The 17,527-nt window shown below is 48.0% G+C and overlaps 3 protein-coding genes across 10 annotated transcripts; all 3 read right to left on the minus strand.

Annotated features, from left to right (window-relative positions):
- Positions 1 to 46: 46 nt before the first annotated feature.
- On the minus strand, positions 47 to 3,915 carry LOC136188685 (Bardet-Biedl syndrome 12 protein homolog). Of its 4 annotated transcripts, XM_065976451.1 has the most exons (13): positions 3,716 to 3,915; positions 3,632 to 3,668; positions 3,486 to 3,570; positions 3,299 to 3,439; positions 3,103 to 3,232; positions 2,782 to 3,043; positions 2,636 to 2,716; positions 2,417 to 2,564; positions 2,208 to 2,354; positions 1,969 to 2,136; positions 1,810 to 1,903; positions 1,679 to 1,742; positions 47 to 1,626 (listed from the first exon to the last, which is right to left on the minus strand). In XM_065976451.1, exons 1-13 carry the CDS (start codon positions 3,762 to 3,764, stop codon positions 1,164 to 1,166), a joined length of 1,869 nt encoding a protein of 622 aa, XP_065832523.1. In that variant the 5' UTR covers positions 3,765 to 3,915; the 3' UTR covers positions 47 to 1,163. The 4 variants fall into 4 exon arrangements, with proteins under 4 accessions (XP_065832523.1, XP_065832526.1, XP_065832524.1 ...); XM_065976454.1 differs by lacking the exon at positions 3,716 to 3,915 and having other exon boundaries at positions 3,299 to 3,435; positions 3,632 to 3,669; XM_065976452.1 differs by lacking the exon at positions 3,716 to 3,915 and having other exon boundaries at positions 3,299 to 3,424; positions 3,486 to 3,664.
- LOC136188674 (uncharacterized) lies at positions 3,781 to 10,583 on the minus strand. The gene is made up of 23 exons (XM_065976434.1): positions 10,470 to 10,583; positions 10,147 to 10,283; positions 9,850 to 10,094; positions 9,504 to 9,795; positions 9,191 to 9,456; positions 8,990 to 9,142; positions 8,902 to 8,942; positions 8,743 to 8,843; positions 8,403 to 8,691; positions 7,614 to 8,348; positions 7,016 to 7,561; positions 6,717 to 6,965; positions 6,480 to 6,669; positions 6,104 to 6,414; positions 5,900 to 6,051; positions 5,729 to 5,846; positions 5,581 to 5,673; positions 5,432 to 5,527; positions 5,147 to 5,383; positions 4,692 to 5,096; positions 4,442 to 4,624; positions 4,084 to 4,388; positions 3,781 to 4,028 (listed from the first exon to the last, which is right to left on the minus strand). Exons 2-23 carry the CDS (start codon positions 10,267 to 10,269, stop codon positions 3,879 to 3,881), a joined length of 5,280 nt encoding a protein of 1,759 aa, XP_065832506.1. The 5' UTR covers positions 10,270 to 10,283; positions 10,470 to 10,583; the 3' UTR covers positions 3,781 to 3,878.
- Positions 10,470 to 17,494, minus strand: LOC136188673 (uncharacterized). Of its 5 annotated transcripts, none has more exons than XR_010670272.1 (25): positions 17,415 to 17,494; positions 17,092 to 17,230; positions 16,796 to 17,031; positions 16,446 to 16,737; positions 16,131 to 16,396; positions 15,926 to 16,078; positions 15,837 to 15,877; positions 15,677 to 15,777; positions 15,337 to 15,625; positions 14,550 to 15,284; positions 13,952 to 14,503; positions 13,656 to 13,901; positions 13,414 to 13,603; positions 13,052 to 13,362; positions 12,850 to 13,001; positions 12,683 to 12,800; positions 12,534 to 12,626; positions 12,389 to 12,484; positions 12,103 to 12,339; positions 11,646 to 12,047; positions 11,400 to 11,582; positions 11,040 to 11,344; positions 10,849 to 10,991; positions 10,656 to 10,789; positions 10,470 to 10,593 (listed from the first exon to the last, which is right to left on the minus strand). XR_010670272.1 is itself a non-coding variant. In XM_065976433.1 (24 exons), exons 2-24 carry the CDS (start codon positions 17,212 to 17,214, stop codon positions 10,779 to 10,781), a joined length of 5,271 nt encoding a protein of 1,756 aa, XP_065832505.1. In that variant the 5' UTR covers positions 17,215 to 17,230; positions 17,290 to 17,416; the 3' UTR covers positions 10,659 to 10,778. The 5 variants fall into 5 exon arrangements, 2 of the variants coding, with proteins under 2 accessions (XP_065832505.1, XP_065832504.1); XR_010670273.1 differs by having other exon boundaries at positions 17,363 to 17,421; XR_010670271.1 differs by having other exon boundaries at positions 17,290 to 17,416.
- Between the last annotated feature and the right edge of the window lie 33 nt (positions 17,495 to 17,527).

The raw sequence follows: 17,527 nt of genomic DNA on the forward strand, positions 1-17,527 counted from the left end.
CGAGGCAGGTGGGGGACGCTAAGAAGTGACGCCTGTACACGTCAAATGATCTCATTTTAGTTTATTCTAGCTACAAACTGGAATTTGCTTACAACGCAAACACAACGAAAAGTATATATAAAAAGTAACGTGCTGCTTTCTTGACTTACACGTACCCTACTAAAGCCAGTGTAATCATCATAATTAATTAATCAGCGATAACAAAATTAGAATTAGAACAGCTGCTAATGAAACTAGAGTCATCTAAGTTCTCGACGAGCCTCAGCGATGGCCATGTGCAGTGCACACACTCAGAGCGCTAGGAGAATACGGCAAGCATCCGCAGTATTTCGGCACGTGATATTGAACGGATGTGGTGTAGGCACCAGCGCAAGCGAAAGTTACGAGCTTCACTTCGAAATCGGACAAGGACGCTTTTTCGCCCTTAGAGTTGACCGGCTGGACGAGCGCGCACGATTCCGATTTCTCGTGAACGTCGTTTTCGACGTAGTACTCGATGTTGCTCGAGCACCAACCACTGCATTTCGAATTGGGCAGAGTCTTCGCGGCGCCGATGCACCCGGTCGGCGGGCTGACCAGGCTGTCTTTCATTGAGACAGAAGAGCGACGGGTGCGCAAGTGCGCAGCGACGTCGACGAGAGACATGGGCGCAGCGTCGACGTTGAGAAGAGCGACAACGAAAGCAATTACGAAGAGAGGCGACATGAGGACGATGAACAGACGCAAAGCGAATGAGACCAGGTGCCGCTGGGCGAGCTGTTATATGCTTTTACGAAGACACGCCTTTCCGTGACCTGTAGGCGTTACATGGCCAATTTCCTCATTCACCTCTAATATTTTTAGCATAAGTGTGGGGATCTGTATGATGTAAGAACCGGGATGCGGATCCGCGTTCTAGTTCGTAATTCGAAACCGCTCTTTAGACGATTGCGTGCCTTAATATGGCGTAGAGAGCGTACGGAACCTAGAAGGAGATTTTCTTTCCCCAAGGCGCGGCGCGAAACAAAAACAGTGTTTGCAACACACGACTCTCACGGCTTCTGCAAACCATAGCGTGGAACGCCCCTCCTCCGCTGACGCCATCGCACGAGATCTAATCACTGGTCAGCAGCCAGATGGTTCCCGCCTGCTGAGAGAAGAACAAACGTACAGATATCGATTATCTATAGGGACTCGAAAGTCCCCAATTCGGCGTGCAAGCAAACTCGAACAACTCCCAGCGCTCGTTCCCACCCTTCGACCTTGGCTACGTAATCGTCGATCGCATCCAACTTCCGCTCATCCGTAGTGTGCGAGGTCCCCGCCCACGTCGCACGTGTCGCATCTTGCACTGAAACCGAATCAGAGTCGCGCGCGATTCCCAGCCGAACGGTGGCTGCGTAAGCCTCGAGGCCTTCCGCTACTGCTTCGTAAACGTGACGTCGATCGTCGTTTAGCTCGCCGTCGCCTCGGGAGCGGAAATTTCGAAGTCGAGCGGCACAACAGAGTTCAATTGCGCCGCCGCCGGGCAAAACGCGGCGAGAACGCAGAACACTTCGCATCCGCTCGACGCAACTTTCAAAGCGCGCCTGCGCAATTCGTGCCAGATCGTTCGTTGGCGCGAAGAGAACGATCGTGCGAATTTCCCTACAGACGTCGTTCTCTTTCCTCGTTTCTACGAACCTGTTTATTTTCTCACCTGCATCTGCATTTCGTGGTGCCTCGCGGGACGAGGCACTGTCGGGTACGCGTTTCCGGTGTCACTAATGTGGTGCGGTTGCCAGCGTAATTGGCCTCAAGTGGGAACACCGACATCGCGAGGTTATGCACCTGAAATCAAGAACTCTTCCCTCTCGCCGCGACGAGCTTTGTTGATCGTCGTTGACCAGACGACGCCTAACGTCACCGCTCTTCCCACGTGCTCCTTAAGTTTTCGCGCCATACATGTTTATTTATACGCATCCCCCATCGCGAAGCACACATACTGACCGGCTTCGCCAAATGAAGATAGGTGAGTCGAGTGGCGCCGGTAGCTTCGGCGAGCGCGCCGATCTGCGCCGATTCGACGCCGCACAGCGCCGTCACGCCACATTCGGCGCAGACATCAATGACGACCGAATCGATCCGACCGTGACAGACGATTAGGCCAGCGTTTGTCTAGAAATCGAGCGTGCCGCGCATAACGGACGAGTGGGCAGACGAGCCGCTTTTGACAAATCGCTACTTACGTCTCTAACCGCGACTCGAATCCGAGCGAGCCAACTCGATTCCCACGATTGATTAGATTGTTGGAAGTCTTTGGCGGACGTCCACTGTTTACCTTCGCCGATATATCCAGCGTGTCTAAATCGCGCTGTGATGTCTCCAAGAACGATCTAGAGAAACAACGCCCCCCAGTGTTAGGATTCGGAAACAAATACACATAGGGAAGCGCTACGAGTAGATTGGTCGGTGCCGAGGGAATTGGCGACGGCACGTGTCCGTCTGTCGACGAGAAAACGAGACCGCGCGCGACGAGACCGGCGCGTTCCGCTCCACATCCGCCGACGACGGATCGACATCGAATTCGATCGGCGTCGAAAGATCTACGCGGAAGGAAAGGGATGTTTTTCTCGCGCGCGCGCGCGCGCGGGCGCTTCCGTTTGGGTCGTCTTACAGGAATTTGTTGCTTTTGTCGTGAATCATGCTGCGCAATAGTAGATCCATTTCGTTCGTTTTTCCGTGACTAAGTAGGCGGCTACATGTATGCAAAAGCAAGGATGAGTAATGTAGGAGTCATTGTCTCGTGATTTTTTCGGACACCTAAAGTCGGCCAAATCTTCCCATTGTTCCAAACGAAAACGTTTGGAAGTGAAAGTGGAAGCGAAGGAAACGATCTCTGGACGTAGGCGTAAGACACGTTCCTTCTCCTTAGAATCCGGTTCCTCAAAGGTAAAGTCATCGTCGTCATCACGGCTATCTTTGTCATCCTCATTCCTTATCCCAGATGCATGACCGGATATTGCCCGAGAGTCGTGCATACCGACAGAGCTTCCCATTCCCATGACCTTGTCGCATTCCGACGCTTCCAAAAACGACTCGTTAAGAATAAATTAGCGAAAAGGGAATGCGGCGCAAACCGACAGGTAAAGAGCGGAGGAGAAATCGACACCCATTCGCTAATATCCAGGGCGTAGCTCTCGTCGTTCAGCGCGCCAATGCATTCCAACAACGCGTCTTCTAACAGCGCGTTCAAAACGGGCACGGCGACGCCCTGGGCCCAGGGGGGGAGGAGGTATCGATGGACGGGAAATGAGTTCCCGGGAATAATAGAACTTACTTTGCGAACGAGCTCGGCGATCGGATTCGCCCAAAAGGAGATCATGTTGACGAGCGTTGTGCAGCCGCCGCCCACCGATCGATTCATGCCGTCGCAGACTTCCACCAGAAGCTGCGTGACTGGGTCCTGACAAACAGCTACCTTCTTGAATCTTCTTTTTTGTTTTGCGTCTTTCTTCTCTTCTCACCTCGTTCACTTCGTGCAAACAGGCGAGGAACGTCGACACGTCGCCGCACAGTTGACTCGAATTGTCGTCGACGATCGCCTTGAGACTTGCGATGTGGAAATGTTAGTGTAGGGAGCGTCCCATCGACTTTTTCTTTTTCGACCTACGCTTTATGGGGTCCCAAGAATCCTTTCACCGAAGCACCTGCAATAAAACGCTCTTAGACACGAAGCAAAGCTGCAAATGCTTACCTATTCGCTTTATTCGCTCCAGCCATGGCACAGATGCTTGTCGTTTCATCCCAAGTGCCCGGATATCAGAGAAGGGCGCTAAAAAAACAGTACAATACTACAGGAGCCAAACACTGAACAAAAAGCAGAACAGTCGTCACAAAGTTATGAGTAGACTACTAGCTCATCCGCACTTTCCATTTTCTCTGGCGTGACGACCAGTAGCCACATGTTGACTCCAATCGTCTTCGCGAGAATTTTCGCACACGCTAGGCAGTGAAGGCTTCGAGAATCCATTCACTCTACCCATGCTCTCGTACCACAAATCATAAACCTAAAAGCAAACTTGAACGTTACGCGTGGACTTGAAAAGAACAATTTAGAGTTACCTCGTTTGCAAATTCAAGCAGAGAATCCCATTGTTGTTCAAGAGGGAGGCTGTCGTCAAGTGGAACGGTGGCTGGCAATCCAAGAATTTTCGAGTAGCTATTCAACCAAGATTGCAGTGAATCAATATAGTCCTTCTTCACAACATTCCACTGTTCGATAGGAGACGCAGCAGAGCTGACGATCCCCGCTTGAGAATTTAGTGCAGGGCACTGTAACACGGCGTTCGTCCATAATTTGTATTCATCAATCCAGAGATCTCGCTGAAAAGACCAAGAGCTGTTGCACGTGGCTTCATATAGACTACCTGTGCAATCAGTTTATAAAACGACTCCTTACACAATTTTCGCGTGCCTATACCTTCTTGACATAAATCGCCGGAGAAGCCTGGATCACAGGAGCACAGGCCCGGTCCGACGCATATGCCGTGGCCAAAGCACTGCTGGGACAAACCATTTGTTGGACAGTGAGGGACATCGCACGATGGTCCTGTCCAATTTGCACTGCAAACGCATAGATCAAACTCTATGCACATTCCATTACCTAAACCGATGACCAGATTAATTAATGAAGCAATCAGTAACGTGTCTTGCCCTTCGGTTTTTCTCACCGCTGCAATAATTGTATTCTTCACACGATGGCTCGTTGCAGCTGAAGCCCGTCCAGCCTCGATTGCACTCACAGAAATTCGCCCCGACGCAACGTCCCTGATTTGAGCAGCCTGACGGGCACAGTGGATATTCGCAAGACGATCCAGCGTAACCTTCGTAGCATAAACACGACGAATTTGACAGACAGACGCCATTGCCGCTACAGTTAGACAAAGAAGCACATGCAATTGGCTCTGAACAGCTAGGAAGAGCAAAGCCTTCGTAACAGAGACATTGATCTGAAGCGATGCACTCTCCATTTCCCGAACAATCATCAACATTGACGCAAGATGGAAGACTGCAACTGCTACCAGACCAGCCCGGATCGCAATAGCAAGTTGCATTGGCAGTGCATACTCCGTGACCTGCGTTTATAGAGTAGATGAAAAAGGCAGGATACATATTATTTTATCACCTGAACAGTTCTGAAGATCGTTGCAGTCTGGAACGGAACAGTCGTCGCCGCTCCAGTTAGGATTGCAGATGCATCGATCTCCTTCACCGCAGACGCCGTGAACAGAGCAAGGCACCGTGCAAACCGTCACTTGACTGCAGTCCGAGCCAGTGAAGCCGGGACTGCAGAGACATTCGCCAGTGTTAATACAGAGGCCGTGCAGAGGCGAAGTGCAATTGTTAACGTCGTCACAGTTTGCTAGAAGTACAACTAACATTCGCAATGATCACTTAGTTGCGACCTAACCTCTGGTGCATGTCCCATTCTCTCTTACATAACCCAGTTTGCACTGGCAAAATCCGTTCTGGCACTCACCATTGGAAGAACAATCCTCGCAGCCTCCTGAAACAAACAAAAACCTGTCACTCGCTAAACTGTAAGTATTGATTTTGTACCTTGGCTGCAGTCGGAGCCAGACCAAAGAGCATAACAAGAACAATTTCCATCGATGCATGCGCCACGATTAGAGCAGTCGTCAGGACAAACTCCTACAAAAATGAACCAGATTAATAATTTTACTCATAACAATTATGATCACTGCACCAATTTGGAATCCGCTGTTCTTTGCCAATGCTTCGTCACCAGTAGCAACCAGATCAAATTTGCAATTTTCAAGAAAGATTCCTGATAAACCTTGGTCTGCGCAGATTTGCTCCGTACTCTGATCATACGCACATTCTGTAACGCGTGATCACTGTATGCAATAAGAAATACCTGTACGGTCATGGCATTGTGATCAGAAATACGATACAATGGAACGTGGCTAGCATCGTTATACTCCTTTCCGCTCACGTCCGCCGGATAGAAATTTGAACTGTTATAAGACCAGTAAGTACCACCTTCCGATGAATGAGTATCAATTCTCCCTGAAATACAAAGTTCAGTACACACAATTCAATTTAACAGACAGTAACGTACACGAATTTCCAAAACTAACAGCATCGTTATAGACCGCTCCGTCTGGACCTGTGAAGTCATTGGCTACATTTCCATCCATTTCTCCGCAAAGTCCACTAGTCTTTCCCTCGAGGGCACTCGAAGCGCCAAGACGAACGTTCAGGTACTGACGTCCCAAGATAGCACTGTAATGCGTTTCAATTGTATACGTAATTCCGTTCTTGTATTGAAAAAAAATGATGAAAAAGCCGGTTTCGTTGCTAACGACGACACGAACATTGTCTACAGACAACTGTAGTTCGGGTGCCACTTTCACTTCGGTTCCGTTCAACCTGCAAACGCTCAATTAATTAATTAATTAATTAAACACATCCTATTCAAAATTATAGTGTTTCACCGCAGTAGAGGAATGCCTGTCGGGCTTTTATTGGTAACGGCTGTCACCACTCCGTTACCAAGTTGGAGAGCAGCTCCTCCTACTAGAGATGTCCCATTGTACTGAAAAAAGGCCAACTGAACTCCAAAATCGTTCTCCCTACTGACGCATCCCCAGTACACGCCGATATCAAAGTAGTCATAACTCTTGCCTAAGAGACGACTCTAAAATTAGACGGTCAAAGTCTTGCGTGTTTACCGTCAATGGTTTGTAGATGAGGATCTCCCCAGGCGCCTCGTGGGGGTACTATCTCGCAGCATTTGCCCTGAAATCTCCCACGGCAGACGCAGTTATGATTTGAGCTACCGTCCGGCGCGAGAAGACACACTCCGCCGTTGGCGCAAAAACATCCGCAGTCGGGCTGATCACAGTTTTCTCCTTTGAAACCCGTTTCACAAAAGCACTTGCAGTTGTCATTCGGATCGGGAACTCCTCGGAAACAACCTACTAGAAACTACATTACAATTGGGTTATAGATAAAACTAGGGCTAATGCACCTTTGCTGCTCTTTGGTATGCTCTCTACATCATCCAAGAACTTTTGTACAGTTCCCTTTCCGCTTTCAGTATTATAATATTTTTTCCAGTAGTTAGCCTGGCCTTTGTCATCGTTTGGAATAGCCTCTGGAAATCTTACGAGTAGTACTCTTGCATAAAGAGCTGCGATGAGTGGCTCGTACAAGTCCTCTCTGCTAACGCTTGTCAGGTCGATGTCAAATGTTGAGATAATCTTTTGTACTAATTCTTTCTTTCTCTTCAAGTAGTTGTTCCTCAAGTCTTCAAATGTCGTCTTGTCCATCTGCCAAATTCCTACTCCTGCCTCCAACGTTGGATCGCGAAAGGTGGACGAGTGTGTACCATCTCTGCTTTCAACCCAAGCTATCTTTCTCAGAAGTCCGTGACCATTAGGGAAAATGCCACTGTCTGCAATCAGTCGCACGGTTTCTTCAACGACGGCTTGCCCCTTAGCCCTAGGTTCAAAAACGTCTACTTTCGTTTTTCCACGGCAGCCAATTGAATTGAATTTGGAATTATTATTCGCTTCTAAACGAGGGTTGTCATATCAATAGTAACAGTTAAATCTACGGTAGCATACCTCTGCGTTTTCTACTTGTGACTGACGTTGGTCTGCCTAGAGGACAAGCTGTTTCGTTCCACGACGGACAGTCGCCGGCTGTGAAGCACTCGGCGTATCTGTCGCAAGAACGTCGAAAGTCAGAACAGTACTGCAAACTGCCTGGCCCCGACGACTTGAACGGGGTATCCAACTGACAGCCAGCACAGTCGATGTTTTTCAAGCGAGGTGAGCATGTGGTCGTTTCACGGGCACTCGTTGTGCGACAATCGTAATAACGCCATGAAGGGCACGACAACGACGAGGCCCCGCTTCCAAATCCTGCAACGCATCGACGCAGATCGTCGCACCAGCCGCAACCGACGGTGGCGGTGCAAGACGAGCAGCTTCGGTAGATCGAGCATTGATCGACCGAGCAAGCCGGTCCACCCCAGCCTGCGTCGCATGCACAGACGTCCGGTGACACGCACAGGCCGTGACCAGAGCAGCCGGCGACGCGATAGCAGACAGGATCTTGACATGCGTCGCCTTCCCAGCCGATGCGACAGTTGCATACTTCGGGGCCAATGCAAACTCCGTTACCACTACAATTATTTGAGCAGCCGGACACTCCGTTCTTTGGAATGCACGTGTGTTCATTTGGGGCCAACTCTTCATTCTGGTCGCAGAAGCAAACGTAGTTGTTACCGTCAGTATCACAGTATCCTTGACAAGGTCCGCGTCCGTCTATTTCGCATGGATGAATTGCAGGGGTGCCTATTAGGCCAGAATGTCATTGACTAATACACAACGCACAAAAAGAAGTCTCACCTGTTCCGAAAGACCACGTCGTTTTATCATGAATGCCTTCGAAAGGAGCGCCGCTGCTTGCACATGCTTGCAATCCAACGACCGAGCCGCGATCCATTAACACAAAATGAATAGAATTGGGATGCAAATACCCAGTGTTGACATTGCCGGGAAGATAAAATGTCAATGTTCTGTTGTTCACAACTACAGCTGATGAAGAGGACGTGTCTAGAGTGGCAACGACTTTCATGATGCCGTTCTCATCAACAGAATTCACAGTGATATACTTGGATCGAGCTGGACGCCTTATCTGATTGTGCAGCATATCACGATATCGTTTAGTGTACAATTTTTAGCGTACCTCTTGATCAAAGGTTATAGAAAACTCTCTCGTGAAGACATCGACGTTAGCGCTGTTATTTTTTGGCGTTTCGCTTTTCAGAATCGATTTGGGAGGAAGTGCTTAAATAAAAAAAAACAGATAAAATAGAGTGTAGCATAAACCCATAGCACAATGTACCTCCAGCTATGATTGTCACGCAACGTTGTTCAAGAGCATTTCTTTAAACAAAATGACATTTTTATACCAGTGCTGTTGTTTTGCTTACCCGATGTCATCCATAGCAGTAAAACAAAAGACGTGCAGACCGTACTGACTCGGTAGAGGAGTCCATTGTACGTTGACATATCTAAGTGGATGACTGCCTATAATAGCCGATTTTGTGAGTCCTCTTGGGCTGACTAGCGACACTTCACGTAGCCTAAACGAGACTTTGCAACTGTGTCACGCGTCGACGCGATGGTTTTACTTAGTGGTATTTTCAACAACCCTAATTTGAGCTGTGAACGTTTTTCCCGGTTCGACTGCCACGCAGCCATTGTCTGCCAACGTGTCAGAAGCGTAACTGATCCCCGCTCCGCACGTGCTGCCGGTGTTTTCGACTTTCAGCAGAAACTGAAGCGGTACAGAACTTAAAGGTTTTGCTGATATCGTAGGATCTGGAAAATCTTCTAGTGTCAGTGCCACCGCGTGCCATCCCAGCGTGCTTGCTTTATAGTGAATGACACAGGGATCCTAAGAAAAAATTCAGCGAAGGAAAAAAATTCAACAATCGTCTTTACGTCGTCCAAAACAGCTCCACTAAGACCGTTGCAAACGTCTCCGCATTCGTCTACCGAATCAGTTTTTACTGCCCATCGGCATCTCACCTTGTCACCATCTGGATCGTCGGTGTGAACAGGTAGAGAATAAGAACAGTTTTGCTGTAGTCGAATGATGGGTGATGTTGCCGAAATCGGTGACGAATTGATTTTTCCAGTATCCGGACGAGCGCTTAGATCAACTGTAGTCGACACAACCCAGTCGCCATCCTTGCCGACTACGAGTGACGATATCCAGCAACAACCTGTAAAACTGCACAAAGCAAATACGCTACCACGTGAACAAGAGGCTACAGCTTTGACTGACCCGATCACGAAAGGTCCATCTGTGCTAAAAGTATAATCAAACGTGTTTTCCCCTAGTGACCAGTCTTCCGTCACACTGTACCCAGTGCAGTACATTTGTGCTGTACTGACTGGGTTCACACTGCAGCCAGAAAGACATGACCACGAGCCAACCCCAATAAGTGACGATGAAGAAATCGTCGTGTCGTCGCAAAACATATTCGAAGAGAAAGATCGTCTCCAGCCGAGCCGAAAAGAAAACGTAACCTGCGAATCGTAAAAGAAAAGGGCCACGTGAGTTTGTTATCAGTTGAACAACCTTTCTTGCGTCGACGAGATCGGGCTTCCACGTAATAATTCCCCCGCGAAAATGAGTTGCAAGGACGTAGAAACAAAGCATGTTGAATATGAGACAGAACAACAAGATTTTTTCCCCGAGCATTTCCGGTTGAAGAACTACAAAAAAAGAGAGATTAATTAATTAAGCACGCTCTTGCTGCACCATCTTGCGCACGAAAGCCGTCGCACGCAAGTCCAACGAAATTTGCACCTGGGGTGATGCAAAAGCGTAGCTTGTGCTTCCATGCAAGCAAACAAAGAAAAAGAATACGGGCATCAAAAGAGCCGGCCCGCAATACTCGCCTTGACGCTATTCTGTGATTGAAACCATACAAAGTACCGCCAAACAGCAAATTGACGCAACAGAATTAGACCCGCTTTGATGCACGTGATACCTCACAAGATGTGAACTTCTCGGAAACCCTTTCTAAAAGACGGGGGGGGAATTACCCCGACGCAAGATTTGAATACGTTCATTTATTAAATCACCTTATTTAAAGCTGCATTGACTTTTCTCATCGTGCGCCTGGCCGCTTAGGGGGTCGCAATTCAGCTTACTGAATCACCGGCACTAGAACGTTGGCTCGAGACGAAAAGATAAGCCATAGCTGCCTATTGCAGTACTGTTTATTCACAAACATAAGTCGTTTAATTAATACACATAGTTGGTACTTATCCACACTTGCCATTTTCTCTGGCGTAACGGCCAATAAACACATGTTGATTCCAATCGTCGACACGAGAATTTTGGCATACGTCACTTGGCAGCGAAGGCTTTGAAAATCCATTGGAATTACCAACGTGCTCGTACCACGAGTCATAGGCCTGGAAGGCAAATGTTTGCTACAAAAGCATTCTCCGCGAGAGACCTACCTTGTTTGCGAACGTCAGCACAGAGCCCCACTGTTGTTCGAGAGAAAGGTTGTCGTCGATTGGAACTGTAGCTGGCAGTCCAAGACTCCTTGAATAGATTTTTAACCACAATTCCAGCGAATTGATATAGTCCCTTTGCATAGCATTCCACTGTTCGACGGGAGACGCGGCAGTGCTGGCGTTCAATGCTTGAGGATCTAGTGGAGAACACCGCGACACAGCGTCTGTCCACGATTTATAGTCATTGATCCAGAGATCTCGCTGAACAGACCAAGAACTGTTGCACGTGGCTTCATACGGATTACCTGTAGCAATCAGTTCACAAACGACTTTTTTAGAGCACAATTTGCGCGCGTCTACCTTCTTGACAGTAATCACCGAAGTATCCTGGAGCACAGGAGCACAGGCCCGGTCCGACGCATATGCCGTGACCGAAGCACTTCTGGGACGAACCATTGATGGGACAGTCAGGAACATTGCACGATGGTCCTGTCCAATTTTCACTGCAAACGCATAGATCAAAATCTACACACATTCCATTGCCTAAAAACAATTAATGTATTAGTTTATTTTTTATTTATTTTATGTGCACTTCAGTTTTCTCACCGCTGCAATAATTGTGTTCTTCACACGATGGTTCGTTGCAGCTGAAGCCCGTCCAGCCTCGATTGCACTCACAGAAATTCGCCTCGACGCAACGTCCCTGATTTGAGCAGCCTGACGGGCACAGTGGATATTCGCAAGACGATCCAGCGTAGCCTTCGTAGCATAAACACGACGCATTCGACAGACAGACGCCATTGCCACTGCAGTTAGACAAAGAAGCGCATGCAATTGGCTCTGAACAGTTGGGAAGAGCAAAGCCTTCGTAACAGAGACATTGATCTGAAGCGATGCACTCTCCATTTCCCGAACAATCATCAACATTGACGCAAGATGGAAGACTGCAACTGCTGCCAGACCAGCCCGGGTTGCAACGACAAGTTGCATCGGTACACAGTCCGTGACCTGCGAGCAATGTACAGTTGGTAAGAGACTAACGCGAGGTATTATAGGATGATACCTGAACAGTTCTGGAGATCGTTGCAATTCGGAACAGAACAATCATCGCCGCTCCAGTTAGGATCGCAAACGCACCCACCTCCTTCGCCGCAAACGCCGTGAACAGAGCAAGACACCGTGCAAGCAGTCGTTTGACTGCAGTCTGAGCCAGTGAAGCCAGGACTGCAAAGGCATTCGCCGGCACTAATACAGAGGCCGTGCAGAGGCGACGTGCAGTTGTTTACGGCGACACAGTTTGCTAGAAGTAGCGCGTTCGCAATAACGAGTTAGATGCACGTGCAGCCAACCTTTCACGCATCTTTTCTTCTCTCTTACATAGCCCAACTTGCACTGACAAAATCCGTTCTGGCATACGCTATTAGAAGAACAATTCTCGCAGCCACCTGCAACAACACAACGATATCGAACCATATGTTACTCGCCAATATGTACCTTGGCTACAGTCGGGACCAGACCAAAGAGCATAGCAGAAACAAGTTCCATTTATGCATGCGCCGCGATTGGAGCAGTCGTTGGGGCAAACTCCTACCAAAAGAGCAGCACATTATTTCTCGCATCAATAATCACAATTACATTTGCACCGATTTGGAATCCACTGTTCTTCGCTAATGTTTCGTCACCAGTAGCAACCAAATCAAATCTGCAGCTCCTAAGAAGGGATCCAGACAAACCGTATTTTGCGCAGATTTTCTCCGCATCCTGGTTTTAATCTGTAACACATGATTCTCGCTTGACTAATAGGAAATACCTGTTCAGTTATGACGTTGTGATCCGAAATATTGTATAATGGAGAGTGGCTGGGATCGATATACTCCTTCCCACTCACGTCAGAAAAATTGAAATTTGAGCTGTTATAAGACCAGTAAGTGCCACTGTCTAATTCATAAGCATCAATTCTCCCTGAAATACAAAGCTTCATATTCAATAAAATCCACCAGTAACCAACGTACACGAATCTCCAAAACGAATGGCGTCGTCGTAGACTGCTCCATCCGGACCTGTAAAGTCGTTGACTTGAATGCCGTCCATTTTCCCACAAAGTCCACTCGTTTTTCCTTCGAGAGCACTCGAAGGACCAAGTAGAACATTCATGAACTGACGTTCCAGCACCGGACTGTAATGCGTTTCAATGGTGTACGTAATTCCGTTTTCGTATTGAAAGAAAATGACGAAAAAGCCGGTTTCGTTGCTGAAGACGACACGAACATCATCCACAGAGAACTGCAAACTTGGTGTCGCTTTTATTTCTTTTCCGTTTAACCTGCGAGGGTTTAGTAAAGCACACTCAAAAATATTAAACTTTCGCTTGTACCGCAGTAGAGGAATGCCTGTGGGGCTTTCATGGGTAACGGCTGTCACTACGCCTGTGCCGAACTTGAGAGCAGCTCCTCCTACTAGAGACGTTCCTTTGTGCCGAAAAAAGGCCAATTGAACCCCAAACTCGTTCTCGCGACTAATGCATCCCCAGTACACGCCGATATCAAAGTAGTCGTAACTTTTGCCTGTTGCGTAAGAAGGCTTAAAAATAGCAGACTTTTTAGAGGTTTTTATTACCGTCAATGGTTCGTAGATGAGGATCTCCCCGGGCGCCTCCTGGGGGTACTATTTCACAACATCTGCCCTGAAATCTCCAACGGCAGACGCAGTTATGATTTGAGCTACCGTCCGGCGCGAGAAGACACACTCCGCCGTTGGCGCAAGAACATCCGCAGTCGGGCTGATCACAGTTTTCGCCTCTAAATCCAGTTTCACAGAAGCACTTGCACTTGTTCTTTGGATCCGGAACTCCGTGAATACAACCTATAGACATTGCATTAGGTCGTAGATGAATAAAAAGCAGACGAACGCACCTTGGTCAGCCCTCGGCAGATTCCGCATATCATTCAAAAACTTTTCTGGAGTTCCTTTTCCACTTTTAGTATTGTAGTGATCTTTCCAGTATTTAGCCTGACCTTTGTCATCGCTTGGAATAGCCTCTGGAAATCTTACGAGTAGTACTCTTGCATAAAGAGCTGCGATGAGTGACTCGTACAAGTCCTCTCTGCTAACGCTTGTCAGGTCGATGCCAAATGTTGAGATAATCTTTTGTACTAATTCTTTCTTTCTCTTCAAGTAGTTGTTCCTCAAGTCTTCAAATGTCGTCTTGTCCATCTGCCAAATTCCTACCCCTGCCTCCGACGTTGGATCGCGAAAGGTGGACGAGTGTGTACCGTCTCTGCTTTCAACCCAAGCTATCTTTCTCAGAAGTCCGTGATCGTTAGGAAAAATGCCACTGTCTGCAATCAATCGCACGGTTTCTTCAACGACGGCTTGCCCCTTAGCCCTGGGTTCACGAACGTCCACTTTAGTTTTTCCACGACAAGCGATTGAATTGAAGTTGGAAACTCGTTTATTATTAGTTTCTAAACGAGGGTTGTCATATCAATAGTTAGATGTACGGTAGCATACCTCTGCGTTTTCTACTTGTAACTGACGTTGGTCTGCCTAGAGGACAAGCTGTTTCGTTCCACGACGGACAGTCCCCGACTGTGAAGCACTCGGCGTATCTGTCGCAAGAGCCTCGAAAGTCAAAACAGTACTGCAAACTGCCTGGCCCCGACGGCTTGAACGGGGTAACCAATTGACAGCCAGCACAGTCAACGTTCTTCGAATGAGCTGAGCACGTGGTCGTTTTACTGGCACTCACAGTGCGACAATCATAATAACGCCACGAAGGGCACGACAACGACGAGGCCCCACTCCCAAATCCTGCAACGCATCGACGCAGATCGTCGCACCAGCCGCAACCGACGGTGGCGGTGCAAGACGAGCAGCTTCGGTAGATCGAGCATTGATCGACCGAGCAAGCCGGTCCACCCCAGCCTGCGTCGCATGCACAGACGTCCGGTGACACGCACAGGCCGTGACCAGAGCAGCCGGCGACGTGAGAGCAGACAGGATCTTGACATGCGTCGCCTTCCCAGCCGATCCGGCAGTTGCACACTTTGGGGCCAATGCAAGCTCCGTTACCACTACAATTATTTGAGCAGCCGGACACTCCGTTCTTTGGAATGCACGTGTGTTCATTTGGAGCCAAAACCTCCTCTTTGTCGCAGTAGCACGTGTACTTGTTATCGCGAAAATCACAGTATTTCTGACAAGTTCCGCGTCCGTCTTTTTCGCACGGATGAATTGCAGGGGTACCTCAATTAGGCCAGAATAACTAAAGCACAACTCAGGATGCGTTGCGGTTTACCTGTAGTGAAAGACCACGCAATCTTATCCTGAATGCCTTCGAAGGGAACGCCACTGTTTGCGCACGCTTGTAGCCCAACCACCGAGCCGCGATCCATTGACACAAAGTGAGAAGAGTTGGGATGGAGGTATCCGGCATTAAGATTGCCATAAAGATAGAACGTCAGCGTTCTATTGCTGACAAGTACAGCGGATGAAGATGACGTGTCTAGCTTGGCGACGACTCTCACGGTGCCGCTCTCGTCAACAGAATTCACAGTGATATACTTGGATCGAGCTGGACGCCTTATCTGATCGTGCAGCATATCACAATATCGTTTAGTGCGCAAATTTTAGCGTACCTCTTGATCAAAGGTTATGGAAAACTTTCTCGTGAAGACATCGACGTTAGCGCTCTCATTTTTCGGCGTTTCGCTTTTTTGAATCAGCTTAGGAGGAAGCGCTTCGAAGATAGGGACAGAGCTATAGACGTACAGTTATACATGTATAAACGAAAAGTACCTCCGACTATGATCGTCACGCAACGTTGCTCAAGAGCATTACTAACCAAGATAAAAACTTTAATTTACAAGTGTCGATTCCTTGCTTACCCGATATCATCAATGGCAGTAAAACAGAAGACGTTCAAACCCTTTTGACTTTGCAGAGGAGTCCACTCCGCATTTACATACCTCATTGGGTGACTGCCTAAAATCGCAGATTTCGTGAACCCTACTGGGTTGACCAATAACACATCGGCAAGCCTAAAAGAGAGTCTATTACATCGCTACAAAGCAACGATCTCTGTCAACTGACTTCGTGGTATTTTCAACAACTCCAATTCGAGCCGCAAACCTTTTCCCTAGTTCAACTGCTACGCATTCCTTTTGCACCAGCGTGTCGGAAGTGTAGCTGATTCCTGCTTCACATGTGCTGCCGGTGTTTTCGATCTTCAGAAGAAACTGAAGCGGAACAGTACTTAGGGGTTTGGATGATATGGCCGGATTTGGAAAATCTTCTAGCGTCAATGCAACAGCGTGCAATCCCAGCGTGGTCGCTTTATAGTGAATGACACAGGGATCCTAAAAAATCCTTTAGCAAACATTTTAACGCTGACACGGTCGTCTTTACTTCGTCCAAAATAGCTCCGCTAAGAGAATTGCAAACGCCTCCACACTCGTTCATCGAATCAGTTCTCACTGCCCAGCGACATCTCACCTTATCGCCATCTGGATCGTCAGTGTGAATAGGCAGAGAATAGGAACAGTGTTGCTTTAGTCGAATGATGGGAGATGTTGCTGAAATCGGCGATGAATTGATTTTTCCAGTATCACGACGAACGTTCAGATCAATGGTAGTTGATACGATCCAATCACCATCACGGCCGACTACAAGTGACGATATCCAGCAACAACCAGTAAAACTGCATAAACGAAGAACGTTACCACGTAGAGAATAGGTCATAGTGCAGTTTGACTAACCCAATCACAAAAGGTCCATCAGTACTGAAAGTATAATTAAACGTGTTTTCTCCTTGTGACCAGTCTTCCGTCACGCTGTACCCAGTACAGTGCATTTGCGCTGTACTCACTGGATTTGCACTGCAGCCAGAAAGACATGACCATGAACCAAATCCAATCAGTGATGAGGAAGAAATTGTCGTGTCGTTGCAAAAGGAGCTGGATCGTCTCCAGCCAAGTTGGAAAGAAAACGTCACCTATGACGCATCCCAAGCAGCGTGAGAAAACAAGGCCACGTGACGTCGTTTCAGTTCTACCTTTCTCGCGACGACGGGATCGGGCTTCCACGTAATAATTCCTCCTCGAAAATGAGAGCCAACGACGTAGAAAAGAAGCACGTCAAATACCAAACCGAAGAACAGAAATTTTCCTCCGAGCATTTCCGGTCCAAGTCAACTGCCGAAATAAATAAATGATTCACGTTATTGCTTAGCTAGTTTGCATGATTTTCGCACGATTTTCGCACGCAAGCCGCAGAACGCAAGCACTTGTGCGATGGAAGAGCACGCGTCGACATCGGATGCTCACATGCAAGCGTCAAGATATAGGGAATGGAAAGCACTGAAAGCGCAGAACTCGCCTTGACGTCGTTTTGCGACTGGAACCGTACAAGGCACCGCAAAAAAACAAATCCCCACTTCAATGCACGTGATCCCTCACGAGATGTCAACTTCTCGGAAGGACTGGGGATTA

Source organism: Oscarella lobularis, chromosome 7 (assembly GCF_947507565.1).
Source record: "Oscarella lobularis chromosome 7, ooOscLobu1.1, whole genome shotgun sequence".
NCBI lineage: Eukaryota > Metazoa > Porifera > Homoscleromorpha > Homosclerophorida > Oscarellidae > Oscarella > Oscarella lobularis.

Coding starts and splice junctions, on each gene's coding strand:
- LOC136188674 (XM_065976434.1), bottom strand. CDS start 10,269: ATGCTCGGGGAAAAAATCTTGTTGTTCTGTCTCATATTCAACATGCTT. Junction 8,349..8,402: donor GACGTGGTCTTTCGGAACAG/GTGAGACTTCTT, acceptor CTGGCCTAATAG/GCACCCCTGCAATTCATCCA. Junction 5,674..5,728: donor GAACAGCGGATTCCAAATTG/GTGCAGTGATCA, acceptor TCATTTTTGTAG/GAGTTTGTCCTGACGACTGC.
- LOC136188685 (XM_065976451.1), bottom strand. CDS start 3,764: ATGAAACGACAAGCATCTGTGCCATGGCTGGAGCGAATAAAGCGAATA. Junction 3,233..3,298: donor TCGCCGAGCTCGTTCGCAAA/GTAAGTTCTATT, acceptor CCCTGGGCCCAG/GGCGTCGCCGTGCCCGTTTT. Junction 1,743..1,809: donor GGAAGAGTTCTTGATTTCAG/GTGCATAACCTC, acceptor GCACCACATTAG/TGACACCGGAAACGCGTACC.
- LOC136188673 (XM_065976432.1), bottom strand. CDS start 17,214: ATGCTCGGAGGAAAATTTCTGTTCTTCGGTTTGGTATTTGACGTGCTT. Junction 16,079..16,130: donor GTTGTTGAAAATACCACGAA/GTCAGTTGACAG, acceptor ACTCTCTTTTAG/GCTTGCCGATGTGTTATTGG. Junction 12,340..12,388: donor GAAGAAAAGATGCGTGAAAG/GTTGGCTGCACG, acceptor CGCTACTTCTAG/CAAACTGTGTCGCCGTAAAC.